The sequence below is a fragment of the Glycine soja genome, chromosome 9, assembly GCF_004193775.1.
Source record: "Glycine soja cultivar W05 chromosome 9, ASM419377v2, whole genome shotgun sequence".
NCBI lineage: Eukaryota > Viridiplantae > Streptophyta > Magnoliopsida > Fabales > Fabaceae > Glycine > Glycine soja.
In genome coordinates this window covers 3,573,798-3,595,809 of record NC_041010.1, presented here as the reverse complement: position 1 = coordinate 3,595,809, position 22,012 = coordinate 3,573,798, and the positions used below count along the sequence as shown (strand labels likewise).

Below are 22,012 nucleotides of genomic sequence, written 5' to 3'. Positions count from 1 at the left end.
ATTTATTTTAAAATGTATTTTAATTTATATTTATATTTTTGATTCAATAATTTAACTATACATAATATTAATATTCATTTGTTAAAAGGTCAAATAATTAATCAAACTTTCGGATAAGATAGATACAAAGAAAATCTTGTCCCAACCCATCTCTTGCTCACCCTTACGCCGTCACCACATAATTATAGATAATAAAGAACCTCTCTACAAGTATTCAATATGTTGTTTACACTATGCACAAACCCTTCTCCGTTCTTATTTTGTTGGACTTTTCTTCTAAGCAGTAATGTTGGACCTTCTTATCCAATAACTTTATGCGTTCATGATCATTATTCTGTTCAAATATCAATTGAGTAGCAACCAATCAAGGAAAGTGCTTATCGATCCCAGTAAATTTTTATTTTAATTTTGGGTGGGACATAAAATAGGTGGCAGTTAATTAGCCAGTTAGGTTCCCCTTGACAAGTAACAAAAAGTTGTCCCAGCTTTCGGCTGTCCCAAGAGTGGGGTTATATTAGTAGCTGAATTATAAATTAATTATCCTTCAAGTGCTTTCTTTATTTGGTTTTGGCCATTCTTTATATATTTATTTCAAAACAAAGAAAAAGAGTAACATTTACAAATTGATGCGATCCATAAGTTAATTAATAACTACTACTATGTATATAGTGATAGGTAGTTTATTCGAGAATATTCCGGTTGCTTACAAATTGGTACATTTCTGCTAAACTTGTTCGCATATGTCTAATGTCCTGTCTATTCAAATGGAAGTGATATTGGTGGGGAAGAGGAGACATGTCATTACATTAAAGAATATTTCTTACCTTTTTTTTTCTCCGATAAATTTTGTCACATAACGTATAGAAATTTATACTGGGAACTTTTTTGTGGATATTATAAACCCACAATTTCTCACATCCTTGACTACCCATTGGTTGTGGCATAGGTAGGTCTTCAGAAAACAAAAGGAAACATAAATGACATAGGACAATGATTTTTCGTTTGTTCATAAACGAAAGTACCATAATATTATTTCTCTTGACTTGCGTCTCTGCACATGCATACTTCGTCCTAGCTATAACACATGCAAGCACATGCTTAAACCTTCATATATATATAAAATAGGCTATCCCGCCCCCAACAAGCCATGTATATCCTACTCGTTTTCAACAAGGTCCGAATTTAAAATTTCGTAATGCTTATATGCATATTCAACAATTATGGTATCTTATTTTTAAGATATATGTAGACTTTCAACTATAAAAAAAATTCTTTAATTTTATAATATTTAATTAATTGCCTTTTCTTTTATTGATTCCAACACACTTGAGCTCAACATATTTTACATGAGTGACGTATTTAATGCATGTTTGAGCTCAAGAATTTATAATGATAATATGTTTGTAATCATTGCGACACAAAATAATGATGTAGATAAAATAATTACTTATATATAATTGATTGTTATAGCTAATTCAATTTCTCTGATGATTTTATATGAATCATATTTTAGAATAAGAAATTAATTTGTGGTAAATATAACACCATTGTAACTCCTCTAAAAAAAATAACACCATTGTAACAATCGCAGCTATAGTTAATTTTTTATTTACCGGTGACAAATTTATGATATATAAAACGTGCACAGAGTGCTTTCATTTTATACGCCAGTAGTAACTTGTGGTTAAAATACAAATTAATCATAATGTTTACTAATAGAAATACGATTGGAAGAAAAATTCAGTTGCATGAATTATATATATCTAATACAATCATCAGTAATCAGACAACCCTACTATATATTACACAATTTGTAGACAACGTTACCAACTATAGCTAGGTAGAGTACACCAAACCTTGCATGTAATATTCATCAGCAAGGGAAAAAAACTACAAGAAAAAATATGAGTTATGCAAAAGCATATACAAAAAGCATAATCACAAATAAAAATAATTAATCAAGTGTAGTCATGAGATCCTTATCGTTTTTCTCTTCCACTAGTGCCACGATTTTCGGTATATGTATGTGCAGCATTATCATCACTCTTTTTGGTCGCTATTCTTTCTCATTGAGAAAGACAAGAGACCTTCTTCACATTTCACTGTTTGGTCTCCATAATGATGATCATGATCACATGAACTCTTAAATATTCCCACCAAGCTTTTTGCCTTCATAGACTCCCTTTCCCAATCTGTGTTGTATACCACAACTAGAATAGAGACCACACATGCTATCTGTGCTGCCAACAAGCCATAGCAAAGCCCCACCAACCCTAGTTTCCAAACAAATGCTATCACTATTGCCACTGGTGCCCCCACAAGGTAAAATGAGTAAAAATTTATCCCTGCCCCAACACCAGGCCTAGCACTCCCTCTAAGGATTCCACAGCTTGTGGTTTGAGGGCAATTTGCTAACTCACAAACCCCAATTATGGGCAACACACTCATTGTTAGTTCCAACACCTCACTATCACTTGTGAACACCCTCCCCCATCTCTCCCTCCCTATTGTGGTCCACAACAACCCTAATATTGAACTTGCAAGTGACAGTCCTATTGCCACAATTGTTGACAATTTTGCCCTCTCGGGTTGACCTGCCCCAAGCTCATTCCCAACCCTAGTTGACACTGAAGCACTTAGTGCCGTTGGTAAAGTGTACATGAGAGATGTTGTTTGTATCACTATGCCAGCAGTTGCTAAAGCAACACGTGGGTTATACAGGTAGCCTGCGAGAATCGTCATGAACTCGTACCACCACCACTCCAAGCACACTCCTAAGCAACTCTGAATGGAAAACCTAATTAGCATGCCCCACTCTTTTCCTAGCGTTGTTGTTTTTAATGAGGTTTGGTCTTGATGATGATGTTGTTGTTGTTGTGGTGATGGTGATGACAGTTGGCAGGTTGACGATAATAGTAAAGGCATGGAAAGTGATCCCTTTGAGACACGCATGTAGAGCATGTATGATAGGAGGAAAAAAAGGGTGTTGAAGTTGGCAACAAAAGCTGACATAGCAATCCCGGGCACACCAAGATGAAGTTTGAAGGTAAAAAAAGCCACAATGGGGATGTGTATGAGAATGGAAAGCAAAGTGCACCACAATAGAGGCCAAGTTGTCCCTTTGCTACGTAAATAGATTCGAATTGGGTGAAGGAAGCTATTTGCAATTAGGTCAGGGATTGAGAAGAAGCAATAGACACTTGCCACTTTGGTTATTTCAGGGTTTTGGTGAAGCCATAACATGAGAGGCTCGAGCTTTAGCCACAAGAGAGAAATGGGTAGTGAAGCTGCCAATAACATGAGAATTGTCCTTTGTAAAGTGAGAGAGACCAAAGAGAAGTTTCTTGAACCGAAGGCTTGTGTGCAAAGAGGTTCCATTCCCATGGCTAAACCTGAGAGAACTGAGAAACCTGTTATGTTGGTGAAGCCTATGGCCAAAGCACCACCTGCTAGCTCAAGGCTTCCCAACCTTCCCATGCACACAACTAAGACCATGTTTTTGATGTATCCCGCAAGGCTCATGGCTGCTATTGGAACTCCTATGTTCCCCATTCTCTTTAGCTCTTCCACTACCTATAGCAACAAATTAAACGCAATGAAACTAGTTAATGTTATTGTATGAATAAATGAGCTTATATTATACTATAGACTATAATATTATCTAGGATCCTATTTATAAGAAATAAGTTATAATATATTTATAAACTACATTAAAACTTATTTTTTATAAATAAGACCGGAAGTAGTATATGTTGCTAATAAAAAAAATAGACAACAGTCTAAGTGAGATGAAGAAGTGAAATTAAGAGTGAGAAACATGGAAGGTTCTGAAAGGATGTGTGAGGTCTCGTTTGCTCGTACCTCAGCAGCTGTTGGGTATGGCTTTTGGGATTTCTCCTCAGCAACCATCTTAAACGTTTTATTTTTCCCTTTCTTGTTTCCGTGTGGTGTGAGATAATATTATTGAAAAAATTCAAATCACACTTAACTTTTGAAATTGAATTAAACTTAAACTCACATTTTAAATATTTTAAAAAAATATGATAAAAAAACAAAAATTAATGAAATAGTGGGGTGTCTTTTTTTCTCCCCAAAACACTCCTCAAGTACAAAGTGAGAGGGGACCAGGAAGAGAAGGGAGGGAACAAGAAAATTGGGGGTGTGAGAATGAGGGGTATGAGGAGAGACCTTTATATAATGTTTGGAGGCGGTGGGGTAAGTATATATATGTGTGCTCGTTAGTTTGGATTCTTTAAAAGTTACAGAAAATTTTTACATCAACATCTAATATTTAATTTGATACTTAGAGAGAAAAAAAAGAAATAAAAATATAAGTATGATAAAATTTATGATAATTAGATGAAAGAGATAAAGAAAAAATAAAAAGTATTGAAGAGATGTTTAAAATAATTAGATATAATGCTATGTATAACATGATTTTATCATGTAAGTAATATATATAAGACAATTTAAAAATTTATGAAATTTCGTCATGACCATTTACACATGAATTATACACCATTTTTGTCATTGGAGATGGCCTTATGGAGATTACGTCACCATAATTAGCAAGTGGCACTTGAACTCAGAATCAAATCACACGCCCCTCTTTCCTGTTCCATTTTATGTTACTCCAGTTAAAAAGTGACAGTTTGACAACAATATTACATAAGCTAAATGTTACAAAATTTCAGCACAAATTTTACACGAATCAACACACGTTTTAACCATTTATTGCTTTTTAGTTAAGAAATATAAAAGGGGACAGGATTTAGAAACAGGATTGCAAAATGTTTTAACCATTCCCTCCTAAATCAATTCCTTAAGAAAAATAAGCTACTTGCATTGGGTAAGTGATGAGGATCATTAATTAAAAAATTACATGGGATTATATACATAAGTTAATTATTAACTCTTGTTTCTTGGAAATAAAAAACTTAAGAAAAATTATTTCATTTGAGTGAAAAAAATGCGGATAAACATAAAATGAATGAGTTATAAATTGAAATGTTTGATTGAAAAGATTAATATAAAAATAAAAAATATACATGCATAAGAGTATTGATAGATAGATATGTATATAAAAATCGTCTAGAATATGCGACTAGTACAGCAAGAGTAAAAGCATAAAGACCTTATTTAAACCGTGCCATATATGTATTAATCAACGGTGATGGCTACGGTGAAGTCTCTTAGTAAGTGCACCACCGGTGAGGAAGTCAAAATTACCTGTAATAACAGATTACTTATCGGAAGAAAATAAAAATAAAAAATTTAAACAACACCTTTTATTTAAAATGTAGACTTGTTCATTAAAAAGGAGACGTACGATGCATCTCTTATTCAAAATCAAAGCAGGACTCACTTTTTTGAATCAAATTCAATAATAAAAAAAACACCAAAAGAAAAACCGATGAGAAAAAAACACCGAACTTTTGCAAATTATTATCTTATTCATCATTATTTAAATATTATTTTAATTAATTATATTTTAACTTTTTTTTTATTCCCGGTAACCAACCTAATATAGCAGGTAAAAAAATACTGCCTCACCAGTGGAGCAGTTTTCAGCTACTTCACCATAGACAGCACACCTTAATCAACTCATACCCGAAACTAGCTTTCTTCTTTACTAGTCCTATTGTGTCATTTTCTCAAATATGTAGACGCATTGGCACCTTCTCTACCCTATAAGAAATGCATATATGTTGTGTATATTACCACTTTACCAGAAATTTCATCTCCACGTTTAAAAAGAAGCTATTAATGGTGCATGTGAGTCAGACTAGTAGTATTATAGCTCCACTGGATTCATAGTTGACGTATTTCGATGCTGATACAATCCATTGTTTGTTTTTGGAAATAACACGTTTGGCTTTCTTGTTATGTATGATTAATAATGTTTTTGGTTTTTCAGCATTTCTAATTTTCTTTGTTAATTCTATAGTCACTATATTATATTTTATCACTAAGTTTATTTTTTAATAAAAATATGGTGATAATTCAATTATTTGAGAAGCAAATATTGCCAAACTTCCTTTCCTTAGTAAATTATGGATTTGTAAATTTTATTAATCTAATCATTGTATTAAAACATTTTATTGAAATTCAATTATTTGAGAAGCAAATATTGCCAAACTTCCTTTCCTTAGTAAATTATGGATTTGTAAATTTTATTAATCTAATCATTGTATTAAAACATTTTATTGAGTATATAATAAGTTCATAAAATTTCATAGATAAAGAAAAAGTTGTATTGTGTTGATCATCTTTTCTAACAACTTTTCAAATGCTCTACTTCAATTATGTGTAACAATATTAATTATGCTTATCAAGGTCTTCCTTTTAAGTAAAAAGTTTAATAGTGTCTTAGATTTGATAAAGTTTATATTGCAAACATGATTTAAGATTAACTCTCAACTTTACTTATCACGCCTTAATTTAACCTTCTAAAACTGAGGAACTTTTCTGAAATCATATATAAACAAAAAAAAAGTCATTATATATATATATGAAAATCTTAAATATAAATAAATTTAATTAGATTTATTTATTTTTCTTTATTAGTCAGAAAAATAACTACTTGATTCTATTAACAATATCATTTCTAAAATAAAGAATTATTACAATAGAATTGCCAGCAAATGAAGAGTATTTGTAAAGTTGTACGTATAAAAAAGAGAGACGAAGATCTCAAATGAGTGATTCACTCACAAGGAAATTTAGATTAATTGGTTAAACATATAGTGTGTGAATATTATAAACTTTTCATTGAGATATTTTTCTTTTCTTTTCTTTTGTGTATATTGAGAGAGGAGAGGGGGGTCGGGCAAGCAGCCGGGACTTTCGGAGAATTCGGCTTTGCACATTAATGTTAGTATGAGGTCATTTCAGTAAGCTATCAGAAGTAGGGCCTTCGAAACTAACATGATTAGGGTTTTGGGGCCTTCGGGCCACATCAGAAAACAAGTCTAATAAAATTAGATTGTATCGTAAGCAAAAAAATTCCCTTTTGTCACATGTTGGCACCAAGATATTTTTTATATAGATCCAAAATCTCAGAACTGCTCAAACCTCCCATTGGAGCACGCACCTTGTCCACAAAAGCTACTACACCCAGCTTGTAATTCGTATATATATGTGTACACCCTGCCCTCTCTCCCATCCCTAGCTCCCATTTACGTGGCATATATATGCTAATTAGTGTATACATTTTCTCCTTTTGTTCCGTGCACGTCCTATGCACAAACACATTTCTTATTATGAATATGATATAAGATAATTGATAGATAATCTTATCTCTTAAATATATTATTAATAGTTTGATTTTACATTTATACATTAAAAAAATATTTATTAAGATATGAATCAATCTTTTAAATGTATTATAGAAATTAGTTTTGGACTGCGACAGAGATATCCAGATTTATCCAAAAACACATTCCTTATTATTGGATCATTCTAGGACAGGGATAGGTGGTTTTACACCACTGAACCCATTATTATAGAACGTGGGCGGTGACTAGTGGAGCGGTCCAGCTTTTGATACATAAGTATAACCGAAGCATGTCGTGCTTATTTTAAGCTGCATGGCTAGTCAAGCATTAATTTGTTTGGATTTAAGACTAAAAGTACTTTTAAGAATTTATCTATTAAAAAGTGATTTATATTTCTTATAAAAAAGATGTCAAAAATACTTATAATTTCTATCCAAACAGAATATCGTTAAATTGTGACAAATTCATTCTCTTGAAAAAAAATAAAATAATTAGGCGTGTGATAAAAGTACTTTCAAACTCCATGACCGCCGAATTAGAATGCCCCTTTAATTAGTCCGTTAATTAGCTCCTTTTAATATTTGATGACTCTAGAACTTCTGTGTATGATTCAATGTTTACCCGTTACCGCCCAAAAAATGGTGCTCATCTTGTCAAACATCAAGACTTATACCTATTAGAAACGATAAATTTGGCACCCTTTCAAATATTCCTGCATGCATGCCTCCGTTTTCTGAACTAGTTCTCTTTAATTATGAGTTCTTTAATTAGCTTCTTTTACTTACCGTGCTAGCTACTACTAGTAGGATCTTTTATAGCATAAAAGGTGAAGAAGTTCAGATTGTTTATCTTTTTCTTGGATCTGGGTACATCAACTAATCGCATAATTACTATCTAGATTGCTATTTAACTTTTTACGTATACCTAACAACCCAATTCGGTAGTGGTTTTTCTTTTGGTCTCCGAGCGCTTTGCCTAACGTATATATTTGTAAATCCTTAAATCCTATTGCTATCTGTATAAAAAGTCTTTTTTGTTAATTATGTCTCGAGTTTTACAAAAAGAAAAACCCTAACATGGGGTAATGTGACAGCAAGTGATAACAGTTAGCTAGTCAGATATCATGCAAAAGAGAACCAAAAAGTTGTGATGATATTTATAAATGCGAACAAAATAATCAAAGGGTATTAAAGTATTGTGTCTAAATTCATTGATCCTATACATGATTTTTATTGATAAAAATATATTTTTAAATAGACCTTTGTTTTTTATTTTAATTCTTCAATAAATAATTCTTTCTGAACAATTATTTAAGGAAATCTCACTTGTCTAAATAGTAATGATATCTAGACAGCTATCAACTTGAAACACTTTATTAACACTTTTAATTTTTCTTCTTATTAAATTATATTACTTATCACAATATTAACCCTTTTTCTCTATTTTTCTTTATATTACATCATATCGTATACTATATCTAAATTTTTAATCTTTATGTCTCTCCTTCTAGGCGTTAAATAAGTCAAAAATCATTTTTCATTGTTTCTCTTGTAAAATTGTTACATTAATTGCTCAAATAGTTAGTTAACGACGACTCAAGAGTGCTGCTTTCATTATACAGTGAATTCCTGCACACACAATACATTGTATGGACGTAACTAGGTTTAATTGTTCAAAGACCAAATCATGCTAAAGTTCTTATTTATTCATCGCTCTCTACTAAGCATGCATTAATACTCTCTCTGTGTATGTTGTATAAATTAGTGTGTGCAATGTGCGTGTTTAATTATATCGCTGTAATAGCACACCAGATGAACTAAAACACACTAACTGTTATTACTTCTTGTCCACTTAAATGGAACCATGCATGTGCAATGTAGTTGCACCAAATGCCCAAAGGGAAACCATATCTCAACAATTATGATCCGCACACAAACCAATCTTGTCAGCAATTAATTGGCAACTTCTAATCTGTAATATCATGCACTGAGATGGGATTCTATACCTTCCCAAGCCAATCGGATGTTAACATTTATTATGCATTTGTGGTTGTTAGGAAGGAATAATGATAACGTATCCAAGTGTCACATCCCTCATGGTTTTGAACATTTAGTCGTACTGAACAAGATAACCCCTTCGGTCCCAAAATCTTGGTCATTGTATTGAAAAATTCGAACAACCGACACCTTTTTCTGCTCTCTCCCCTCGCCATGAATGACAAGGAACACACGTTTAAGCTAATTCCATCACTACTACTCCAAAGTCCAATTGAATAATCGCTTCAGGATTTGTAAAAGAGAGATATGTCTATCTCACCTGTAACCAATTACATTATATATGGGGGCCTAGCTAGCCCATTACCTCAGTTCAAAGATAGATATTAATCCCACTAATATCTAGCACCACATAATAAATTAGTTGTTGTTGCAAGTTATTGGTTATATATTGATGCTACCTATGGTCGATCGATCCACTTGGTTGTTAATTGCTTTTTGAAATTGTCTTCTTCTGTTGATTGTTTTAAAGGTGAAGCGTATGTTCATGGTGTGTATATATATATATATATGTGTGTGTGAAAAGCCTTTGTAAAGTGCATGTTGTATAACATTATAAGTGAAGAATAGAGATTAACCCATGTAATTTGAAGAAGGTACATGACATATTGTAATAGGTACGAATTATTATGATTAGTTGTTGTAAGCATGACTATACAAAGGCACATAAAAATATGTTCACCATAAGATTGTATGGGATATGTCTAACTAGGGGACGGGAACGGGGACTCAAGCAATTTTGACTATGCTCTTCGTCCTGCAGATTCTGTATTCCCGCATGTATAAAATTTTACTTATATATTCTCATAACTTATAATATGTATAACATAAATATAAGAGTTAATATAGTATTTTACTAGTAAAAAAAATACAAAATAAAATTATCATATATATAAGTAATATCTCATAAGTCATAAAAGACACAAACATTATCCAAACCCTAAAATGTTGCATCAAATATTCAAACTTCATTCCTTGACTTCCTTCTTCATCTTTGTTCCTTCTTCATTGCTTCACTTTTGTTTCTTTTTTACTTCTTCATTCGTTTCACCGTTTTACCATGTCTCCACCCTCTTCACTTCTTCGCTTCTTCACCGTTCCTTTCACCCTGTTTCCACCCTCTTCACTTCTTCGCTTCTTCACCGTTCGTTTCACCGTTCCTTCTTCACTGTTTGTTTCAGTCGTGAACTCGTGGAAGCCTTCGTTGCACCTTTTTCTTCCCCTGTTGAATGTTCTTCCTTTGTTTTATTTATTTATTTATTTATGCTTGTGTGATTTTATTACTATTATTATTGATTTATTTTGGTATTTTAAGTCATGCAATTAAACCTTAAATTTATTATTGTTAAAAATTGATATAAAACAAAAAAAATTATATTTTTTTATAATTTTTGACATTTTTTAATGTAAAACGGGGTCTCCACAGATCCCCACGATGAGCTGGGAAACAAGGACGAGGCAAAAAATATCCCCATCATGGGAGTGGGAACGGAGTAGGGTAAGGTTCCAAACTTTAGATGGCTTTCTCATTGGTTACTTGGTTAATCAAATTTTTGTATTTGCCTGGATACCTCTGTATGATAAAAAAAAAGGATAACTTTTTTACTATCATATATCTTCCTTCAACGCCTATATGCTAGTAATTTTCATGAGTTAAGCAAAGCATTTTTCTTTCTCAAAGACTAGTACTGTTGCTACACTCCTCAAGCTTTCCCATCTCAATATATTCACATACTCTTTCATAGTGATATATGAGAATCTAGTTCTTGTTGAACCTAATCCATTTGAAACAAGTTTGTAACCAAGATCAAGTATCTATATATCAAGTTCCATAATGACAAAGGATGAGAAAAGCCACACAAGAATTAAGATGGTTGAGCTTAAAAGACCTAGATCCATGGTAAAGTGTAACACCAAATTCAATATTAAAGAGGGATTTCAATTAGTGCTTGGTGCTATCTAAAAAAAGACTATATTTGACAAATTGATGTATATATAAGAAAATATTTTAAGAAAACATTGGAAACGAATGCACTGAAAGAGATGTGAGGATTATTACACCATATACTAAAAAAGATGTAGTTAAGAAATTGGAAACAATAAGGATGTAGGCACTCTACTAAGTACTAACACTGGTAAAAAAAATTGAACCACAAAGATCCATAAAAAACTTCAGTGCACATCAGCCTTGCGTAGTTATCATGCTAATAAGACACCAGCCTTGTGTAATTATCATGCTAATAACTAATAAGACACTACATCGCTGAGTGAACATTGAACATGATTAGAACTTTGAATTGTTGTTAAGACTGCATAATAATTAAAAGGTAGTTAAATTTATGTCCTATGAGAACTGTCAGCAAACAAAAAATATGCAATATCTTTTCTTTTACCGTAATTCCAAAAATAAAACACTTCATCGTAAGCACTTGAACAATTGAACAAGCAAAAGCAAAAATGTGGTAGCATGTCTTGGTAGAGGTATGGTACCAACATGCAGTTCCTGATAACTTGGCAAGCACATGTTCTTTTGTAGGTTGCTGTCAGACACCACCACTCCCTAAAAGACGTTGTTGATCAGTGCTTGTCTAAGCCAACCAAAGTAAAAAAATAGTAATTAGCAACAATGGTAAGAAGAGAATGAAGCAACATTAAAAAATAATAAGTAGAAAAAAAGAAGATAACAATTGCCCGGTAAATTAAGACGAAAATTAGTATAGGAGCTGTAGTTGTGTGCAGTTAGTGTGGCAGTTACATTCTAAGAGAGCCTGCAGCATGGTTTTAAATTGAGATCGTGGTTGCGGTTGCTTTAGGCTGAATCAGAAAACCTTTATATTGTGGGTAATTAGTTACGGGAAATTGTGGCTGATACATTGCGATTGTGCATTTAAAACCATGACGTGCAGTTAACGAGGGAGTATAACAAAAACTGCTTTAAACTGCTATCAACCGATCAAAGAGTGTCCTTCATGAATTTCCCTTTTCATCATTCTCAGATTCTTTCTCTCAAAATGGTGATCCTAGCACGCACACTCATTTTTATTTCACTCTCCGCTCTCTGTTTCTTCGCAGTTTCATCTTCTGAACATCCAACTTCAGGTGTTATCATAAAGCAAATGGTTTTAAATTGCGGGGAGTAAAAAAAACTTTTACATTGTGGGAAAATAAGGTTGATGCGACCACAATTGCAGTTATGATGTGATTGTGGAGTGTCAAAATACGTTACAATTGCGGACCGCAATTTAAAATCATGCAACACTTTTTCATCTTTTAAAAGAAAATAGGCATAGTTTTGCTTGCGCAATCCTTACTTTGTTTTTGTTTCTTGCATTTGGGAACAGACAGATCAAAACTTCCCCTATTCGCTTTTAGTTGGTGGGATGACAAGGGCACATTCCTGGCCGGTGACACAGCAACCATCAAAGTCAAAGTGCTTGAGAACGCTGATAAGATTGACAGGAAAACTTTCAACCCCACACTAACCGTGAATGGAAAGGAAGGGAACAGTTCCTACGTGTCTACCGTGTTGTCAGATTTCAAAGGAGACCCGAATGAGTGGAAGATTTCCTTCACCCCCATCAGGGTTGGATTGTTTAATGTACTCATCAGCGAGGATCGTTATAAAGTTGATGATTCTTCTTTGCATTTCCAAGTTGAGCCAGGTTTACTTTTTTAAACTTTTGTTTACTAGAATTGAATGATGCATAGGTACTTAGGTACTAGGTTGGTAGGTATTAAGGGAATTAAAATTAACTACCCTTGTAAATCACTTGAAGGATTCCGCTGTTTTAAGAGCAAAAGAAAAATATGCTTAGAATTCAGATTTACGTTTAACTTAACTCCAAAACTAATTTATAAAGAATAGGTTGATTCCAATTAATTTGGTCATATTGCTAGTTTAGTTTATGTAAGATCTTTAACACACACGTCTCACATCTAAAATTAGACATAAATTTGCAAGAATGAACATCTATGAAATGACTCCTTTAAGTCCTCATGATAGAATTTAAGAAATTTAAAAATTTTGAGTCGACAATCAAAGTTAAAAAAATGCATCTTTAACAGGTGGAAGCATCAAGATAATGTGTCTAAAAACACATAATACTTTTTTCTTTATTTCATAGTGAGAACAAAATTATGCTTCTTCTAGACACATTTTTTATAGGTCTTCCAACAATTGGTAGGATAAACTTTAATACCATCTCATAATTTTAATTTGGACTTAATTCAATTTTAAAAATTAATTTTTAGGATAAACATTATCCTCTATTTATATACACTATTTTATCCATGTCGTTAGACTAGTCAAGGTTGGTTCTCGAACAAACACCATTGTTTTGCAAAATGGTAGTGCAGATCAGTTTATCCATTCTAGTTTATACTTAGGTTATTTTGGTTTTTAATGTGCCACATAATAATGCTTGATAGTTGATACTATTGTCCTAATGAAGGGAACATGTACCCATCTCTATGTGTTGCATCATGGAAGGGTGTGAGACATGAATTTGAAGCTGGTTCAAAAGCAACAATCATGGTACTCCTTAAAGATGCATTTGGGAACAGTATCTCTCAGACGTCTGAAGTGTCTTATTTGCCTGATTTTAAGTTGTATGTGCTGCATGAAAATGGTTCTGTTGCAAGTGCTCCAGATATCTCTAACATAGGGTGGAATGAGTTTGATTATGTAGTCATTGAGTTTGTTGTGACGATAGCGGGAAAGTTCTTCTTGAGCTTAGAAGGAGGAAATCAAACCTTGAATGGTTCTCCATTGCCATTGAAGGTTAATCCAGGTTGTGTGCTTTTGTTTCAATGATAATTACTTTATACCGTATTTGGACTAATGGACTACTTGATATATCCTATATGTACATGCTTGAGCTTGATTGATACACACAATGTTCTGACATAATTAATGATGAGTATATTGTAATTCATAGTGTTGAATTCCATTTATTATTACAACTTCATACGTGCATGGGGATTGCTTCTTTGCTTCTTCTATATATTATTTCATTACTTCTTGAAAATCTATAATAGCTTGACATCTCTCTCCCTCAAATAACAGGAACTATAGATGTCTCTAACTGTATCGCCAAATGGAACATTGAATCACATGCATGGCAATTGGCTTCCAAGATGGAAATATTTATACATCAGTTAGATCAATATGGAAATCTGGTTTCTGGACTGTATCCTTTTGATTCTGAAGTTGTTGAAAGAGATACAAACTTGTCAATACCGATATCAGATCTTCACTTTGAGGAAGTGGATGCTGGAATTCAGTTGTTTTCGTTTAGCAATTTGGAGCCAGGGAACTTCCTGCTGACCATATATGATTCCAAGCATGATAAAAGCATTTCCAATATGCCATATGTTTATACTGTTTTTATTGGTAAAGTTTCATGTCAAATCTCTTAGAAACTACATTAGATTTTGTGACATTATTTCTTCCATTTTGTTCTTGCATAATCATTTCATCCTTTGATTTTTATCATTTTCTTCATTTAAATGTAATTTCAGTTTCATGTTCCTTTCCAAATAGGTTATTGTGATGGTGTTAAAAGTGTTGTTAATGGATCTGGTTTAAATGATTCAGTAGCTGGTGTAAAGGCAGAATTCTCTGTTTATTTGAATGACATCTATCAATATCCTTCCCCTATTGAAGCAAACATACTTCAAGTACAAATTTTAAGAGAAAATGACTCCTACAGCGCTTCACCAATCATATATCCTATGCTAAACAATAATGGTACTTTCGAAGATAAACTTCTTGTTATATTCTTTTATGTATTTGGTTATTGTAATTTTATTGTTATAATTGTATCTTCATATCAGCGAGCACAATAGCTTCAAGAGTGAGATATGATGGAATTAGTCACATGGAAACCGCCCCGTCACCTTCAATAGAGCTTGGCAACAATGTAAGGAAGACACACATAAATTTTTGGTGCACAATTTAATACTTGAGACTCTTAATAAGATCTCACCATGGTTTCAGCCTAATGGGAGCGGGAGCTTTGTCATGGCCAGTGCTTTTCATGTGAAATACATACCAGAAAAAAGTGGCTTTTATGATATTAACATACATTGTGGGAACGTATTATTGAATGAGGGACATTCATTCAGGAAAGAGGTAAAAGCAGGTACTATGATGCATGAAATGATAAAGAAAAAAGTATAAATATTTTTTTTTCTATAATTTAGTATTTTTTTCATTTTTGTTTCCAGAAAAAAAATTATTTTAATCCTTGTAAAATATGTTTGTTTTATTTTTTTTCCTTAAAGTGTTTTAAATAATATTTTTTTATTATTCAATGTATTTTATTTTTATTATTCAAAGTGTTATTTAAAGTATTTTAAAAATGAAAAATAAAACAAAAAGTATTTGCAGTGACGAAAATGAAAAAAAAACACTAAATTACATAGACAAAAAATTTATTTAAACCTTAAAAAATATATTTTTTTTGCACTTGATCTCATGGTATGCCCTCCTTTTTTTTGTGAATTAAATAAGGAGGATTTACTTATTTGCACAGTAATCAAATTAAGTGTGTTGAAAAGTCTACATCAAATACTAGAGTGAAGTTTATATACCCATTAGGGAACATCAATTAATCTCACTTAGTGTTAACATAAAATCTAACATGATCTCATAGCTACTAATTTTCCATTTTTAATAAGGATGGTAGTGATCAAAGTTTTATAGCTTCTAATGATAAGCGATTTAGATATAATGTATTCACTTATTTTCACTCATTTGACTAACCTCTTGATTTGGTCTATGACATGACTTCAGTGCCTCTATAATCAAGTGGGATAGAGTTCAATTGGTGTTGTCCTCATTCTTTTAAATAAAAATCGAATTTTCAGCACAAAGTAGCATGCATTGCATCATCCATACTTCAAGCCTAGAAGATTCCTGCATAAAGGAGTAGGTTAAATATAAAAAGATTCATGAGTGCTTAACTCAAGTTCAAAATATTTCCATAGGATATATTTTTATTTCATAGTTTATCTCAGTTTTGCTCGGTAATTTTCACATATATTTATAGTTTTGCTCACAAACACTTTTCATGAGTTTGCCTCTGGCTTGCTGCAGGTGAAGTAAATGTTTCCCTGTCAAGTGTTGTGAGGTTTTCTTCAAAGGTGCCAAAGCTGTCGAAAAATGAAATAGTTGTGCAGCTTGTGGATTCATATTTAAATCCTGTCCTCTCACAACAATCAAGGTTGAAATTGGAGATTGCTGCTTCTACCAATAGTTCAGGCTTTTTAACTTTGGACATTAAGGATAATAAGGATGGATCATACAGCTGCAGCTATATGGCCAAAGATGTTGGCACTTACGAGATTTGTGCTTCCTTTGATGGCAAGCGTTTCTTGTCATGTCCCTTCAGTATCAATGTGTATAGCTGTAAGTACAAACAACATGCAGCTTATGGATTTTATCATTGTTATTATTTTGGAATGTATGCTGCTTAATGTTAAAAAGTTACATATATGCTTCATAATTATATTGGTATAGATGGATATACTATTGTCAAAGGGGCTATTGCTTTGTCTAAGATCAAGTTGTCAATCTTTTTTGTCTTCTTTTCTAAGATTAAAGGGGAGGACAAATTTTTCATTTGAAGTAAACATTTTCCTTATTTCAGAATTTTCTAAAATGAGAAATTATCTTATAATCTTTCGGTCATCAATTCAGTTTTTAAAACATTTATAATTCTTGAAATTTAAAAAATACAAATTAAGCATGATTTCTGCTATCCTCCAAACTCCTTCTTCCAAACATAAACAGGGGAGATAATCAATATTTTTCAAATAGTTATTTTCTATGCACCTTCTATTATCTGACCGATTTTCGGACTTAGTCAAAATATATCGATTTAACCATTTGTAAGTTTTAAAAACTTACTATAGTGACTCTAGGTGGATGGCCAAAATGGAGAACGGCATGCTTATGGTCGTGGCTAATTTCCATGACACATAGTCGAATTGAATTAACTCTTTCTCGTAAATTAAAATTTTTGACTGTCACATGAAGATTGGCATTTGGCAGAAACCACATACTTGTGGTGGTTCATGTCCATGCAATAATTTCTTATCAAAATACATATTTCTATTTTATTATTTATTTTTTAAAGAATATTATTTAAGGATTCTTTTTCTTGATAACTTACAGGTGAATATTTTCCTAAGGCTAACAATGATACAATATCTATTTGGGAGGATCAGTCCATTGCCCTTGATGCCTTAGCAAATGATTATTTTGCGGGTGATAAAGCAAGTATAGTTGAATTCTCAAAAGTAAGATATGTTGTCATTTCATTTTGAAACCTCCTCCTAGCCTTCTTTTTCATGTTATTCTATGTTGATTCTAACTTTTCCCAGTAGAAAGATCCTAATCATAATTATCCTTTGATGTTCTAGCAATACAGTCAATATGAACCTCAATATTTATTTACTGCATGATGAATAATTAATAGTAACTTGCTTATACTTGTGACAAGCTGTTTAAGCATTACAGTTCTAAGTCTTTTTTATAGAGATATGCTTGAAGTCCTTAATAATTAGTAATTTAAATCACACTATTTACTACTTTCATCTTTGTCTTCATATGCATCAGGAATATTATGAATCACTGTTTCTTTTGTATTTTTTCAGCCAGATCATGGTTCACTTATGCAGAATGGAAGGATCTTTCGTTACACTCCTTATAAAGGGTATTATGGAAACGATTCCTTTTGGTATACAATTTCTGATATAAATGGAAATCTTGCTACTGCTTTCATGTACATATCTGTTCTCAATGTTCCACCTCAGTTTGTTTCTGTTCCAAATCAACTGCAAGCAACAGAAGATTTGATAAGCCCTAGATTTGGGTATGTATAAGCAGCATATATATAAATATTTTTTATGAACTTTATAATTGGAATGTCCTTATGTGTATGATCTTATTGTGCCATTCTTGCAGTGGTTTCACCGGGTTTGAGTTAACTTATTCAAATCCAAAGGAGAATATTTCTGTCAATCTTAGTGCACAATCTGGAAGTATACTTCTGTCTCCAGTGGCAATGCAATTTGGGCAAGTAATGTGGAGCAAACTTACATTTTATTCAGGAAATGAAACAACAACCAGTTTAATAATAGAAGGCTCTGTGGAAGTAATTAATTTTGCGCTTCAGTCAATTCAATATCTTGGGTATTTTTCTTTTATATATATATATATTTGTTATGTTTAAATTTATTGAAGCAATGCTCTTGTTTGGAAAATTTTGTTCATTCCAGTGATACAGAAAGAAAGTATCTATGTATATCTGCCTCATGGAACTGTACTGCACTTTGATGATGACACTTGGCAACATGTTTAATGTTTACAGAGTTATGACCATTTTGTCACAAATAATTTATCATCTGCTTATAGATTCAAAATACTATCAACAACCATCAAAATCTTTTCTTAATAGATGGTACCAGTTAGGCAGTTACATAAATCAAACAATATCACTGTGTACTATTGTCATGAACCAAATCCTAGGAAATTCCAATTCAATTTATCTTTTTCCTTCCCTCTCTTACCTCTAACTTGATAAAACTATCCTCCATCTAATCTGCCCTTTTTACTTTGGTTTTTATTAGTCTTCTCTGTCCAACTCTGTTTGGTCTAAGAAGTAACTTCACATGACTGAGTTGTAGTAAGTAAATGAATCCTTTGGTATCAACAATGTGGCAAGTTTCAAGGCATTTTTGTGCCATAAATTTGTTTTTCAATTATATCTATTATAGTTGTTATTATTGTTATTCTTATTAATCCTGATATTTTTTGTTCTCCAGAAATGAAAATTTTTATGGTGGAGATACCATTCAAGTCTCTGCCAGGAATAAGAATGGGGTGAATTCATTAGGTGTTCCAATATTTGTTGATCCTATTAATGACCCTCCATTTATTAGAGTCCCATACTTCATCATATTGAAGAGTAATGAAGATGAGACCCTTATCTTTGACCAAGAGAAAGACAAGTTTGACTTTTTCATTGGAGATCCCGACCTTCTTACCTTCCCTGGTATATACTTCCACCGTTCTTAATTATAAGACATTGTTGACTTAAGCTTATTAATAAAATTGTTAAATTTTATTGTTTGGTCATTTAATGCATGGATAATCAAATCCAGAGGCTTGTGATGTCAAGTCATAAATATCTAGACATCAGATGCAAAAGCTGTTAAAGCGAAAAACTGGTAGAGTAGTATTAGTGGTTATACAGTCAAGATTTAATAATTGTTTATTTAGGCCTAACTCAATTCTAAAAGGTAGTTCACTTATATATTTTATCTTGACTTTATTTTTATCCAATGTGAAACTTGGATTTTTTCCAATAAATATGCCTTTGTAATGATAGTAACTATTTAATTTTAAGCTTATTTTGTACTCTAATTTAGCTAGTGAGACTAGTAAGGGTTAGTAGCTTTTTAATCTCTTGGAAAAGCAAGGGAGTTTTTTATTGTCCATTTCCAGATCCTAAAGTTTGTGTCTGACAGTTTTTCATCATGACATAAATTATAAATATCTTGAATATTTTGGAATCTGATAAAGTAAATGCCTCTCCATATAACATTCTGCTGATGGGTCTTATCAGGTGGTCAGGCTCATTTTTTTGTGACGTTCTCTATGGAAGTAAATGATGGATTCTTAGTAACAAACCTACCAGTTCATTTGATCAACACAACTGAATTGAAGCACAGATATAATTATCAGTGGCAGCCTCTTCAGACATATGTTACTATCTCAAAGCACTTTATTGTCAAAGCTCATGGAATCAGATTTCTGGGCACAGTCAATGACTGCAATAGTGTTATGCAGCAACTATTCTATCATGTGAGTGGTCTTTTTTAGTTTTTTACCTTGAAGTTTGAGAACCAATCACGGTCTTCAATATAATGTTCCCATCACCAGTTATATGTAAAATCATAGACAAAAGCTTTATGGCTAGCAGAAGCACTACCTTCCGTTCCTTCATCACGAATTCATGAAAAAATAAATTCCACACACTGCTCAGTAGATTGGTGCACAGGTTTGGATACATTGATAAAAAAGGATTATAAGTTGTATATAAATTCAGTATTTTAATTAGTGTAATTTTGGAAACACTGTAATTTGACTAAGAAACATTTTTTTTTTTAAAAAGGTGGCATTGACCAGTATCTACTTTCCAAAGCACCCTAAAGAATAAACAATAAGAAAAGGTTGCATAGAAGTTTATTAAATGCCTAAAACTGTTATTATATAAATCGTGACTGTGTAACTATAACACCTTTTTTAATTCAAGACCAAATTTAGTGAAATTGGAATGAAATAAATTTGTAGTTTCCTTTGCACAGTGTTATGGCAATAATACTAATATATTGGTAGAATGTATCAAGGAAACCAGAGATTTTTTCTTGTCACTTTTTTTTCTGATTTCATACAGGGAGGTGAGCGTGGAGCTGTGTTAACATTGACACTAAATGACATGGGGAACTATGGATGTTATCCAGATTGTGCAGAGGGAATGTCAATGCCATTATACACTGAAGCTATAGTTAATTTGATGAGAAAACAGCCAATGAGTTCATTTCTTGCTCACAGTAAGTTACAGATTTCATAAGCATAGTTGAGTTTGAAGGATTTATCAAAATTTAAAACTTATTGGCTTTAGGGTTCACAGCAAGGATTTGATAAAATTTATTAATATTATTTCAAGAAACAAATAGAAACATTTAGTTTCCAATTCATGGGCACTTAAAAGAATTAGAGTCCATCTTATCATAATGTATAGTTACATGATTTCCATAATCAGTTTATCAGAAATAAAAGCATAAATGCAGGTATTTTATTTCTATGACTTACAAGCTCATTCTATTTGTGGCAAACAACAGCCTTAGGATCAATCATTGTCATTGAATTTGTCATCATGTCCTCTCTTGGAGTGCTTCTTCTGTACTTCACCTGTAAATGTGCAATTCTTCTTGCACAGGAAAGAAGAAACCGCGAAAAAAGGTCTTCAGAGCTATCTACTTCACAAAGTTCCCACAGAGAAACTGTAAGTGTACAAATATAGCAGATGAATTACAATTTGCACATAGCAACATGACAATGATTTTGTTAATTGTTTTTTCTGCTCTAAGGAAATTGTTAAAAAGATCAATTCAATTGTATTGGCACAGATACATCTTACATAACAAGGGTGTGTTTGGAAACACGTTGAATGGAAGAATTGCGTGTTCCAATGCAAAAATAAGGCGGACACAAACACATACTAAATTTGGTCCTTAAACTTTAAAAAAAAAATGTGAATTTTGTTTTTAATTTCCTCAAAGAATCCATCATTTTTTTAAGTTAGAAGGGACTAAATTAATATATATTTCTTAAAGTTAAAGAATCAATATGAAAAAGTACACATACCTTGACGAAATTTGACTGAAAAACACATTTTTCCCTAGATTTTTTTCCTATACTTGCTTATTTAACATACTCACATAACAAATACTCGTACTAGTATAATGTTGATTTTAACTCAACCGTCTCAACGCGCGAAGCAGTTGACAAGAGATTAGTATGTGTCCCACTTGTCATTCTCAATCTCAATTAAATATTTTTCATGTTCTATGTTTTTCCTTTTTTTCTGATGTACATTTCACACACTA

At 32.3% G+C, this 22,012-nt stretch overlaps 2 protein-coding genes across 2 annotated transcripts; one reads left to right on the top strand and one right to left on the bottom strand.

Annotated features, from left to right (window-relative positions):
* Nucleotides 1–1,752: 1,752 nt before the first annotated feature.
* LOC114425480 (protein DETOXIFICATION 55-like) lies at nucleotides 1,753–4,128 on the bottom strand. Its single transcript, XM_028392417.1, has 2 exons — nucleotides 3,862–4,128; nucleotides 1,753–3,573 (listed from the first exon to the last, which is right to left on the bottom strand). The coding sequence occupies exons 1-2, from the start codon at nucleotides 3,907–3,909 to the stop codon at nucleotides 2,041–2,043; spliced, it is 1,581 nt and encodes a 526-aa protein (XP_028248218.1). The 5' UTR covers nucleotides 3,910–4,128; the 3' UTR covers nucleotides 1,753–2,040.
* Nucleotides 4,129–10,391: 6,263 nt separating this feature from the next.
* Nucleotides 10,392–21,601, top strand: LOC114367750 (protein GAMETE EXPRESSED 2-like). Its single transcript, XM_028324944.1, has 14 exons — nucleotides 10,392–10,501; nucleotides 12,704–12,993; nucleotides 13,783–14,121; nucleotides 14,397–14,723; nucleotides 14,874–15,103; nucleotides 15,312–15,474; nucleotides 16,431–16,742; nucleotides 17,511–17,635; nucleotides 17,993–18,210; nucleotides 18,303–18,530; nucleotides 19,163–19,392; nucleotides 19,966–20,204; nucleotides 20,797–20,953; nucleotides 21,245–21,601. Exons 1-14 carry the CDS (start codon nucleotides 10,392–10,394, stop codon nucleotides 21,424–21,426), a joined length of 3,150 nt encoding a protein of 1,049 aa, XP_028180745.1. The 3' UTR covers nucleotides 21,427–21,601.
* The last annotated feature ends 411 nt before the right edge of the window (nucleotides 21,602–22,012 follow it).

Excerpts from the sequence above, each read along its gene's own strand:
- LOC114425480 (XM_028392417.1), bottom strand. The coding sequence starts at position 3,909 with ATGGTTGCTGAGGAGAAATCCCAAAAGCCATACCCAACAGCTGCTGAG. Across the intron at positions 3,574-3,861 it reads CATACCCAACAGCTGCTGAG|GTAGTGGAAGAGCTAAAGAG; the intron begins GTACGAGCAAAC and ends TTGTTGCTATAG.
- LOC114367750 (XM_028324944.1), top strand. The coding sequence starts at position 10,392 with ATGTCTCCACCCTCTTCACTTCTTCGCTTCTTCACCGTTCCTTTCACC. Across the intron at positions 14,122-14,396 it reads GCCATTGAAGGTTAATCCAG|GAACTATAGATGTCTCTAAC; the intron begins GTTGTGTGCTTT and ends CTCAAATAACAG. Across the intron at positions 16,743-17,510 it reads CAGTATCAATGTGTATAGCT|GTGAATATTTTCCTAAGGCT; the intron begins GTAAGTACAAAC and ends GATAACTTACAG.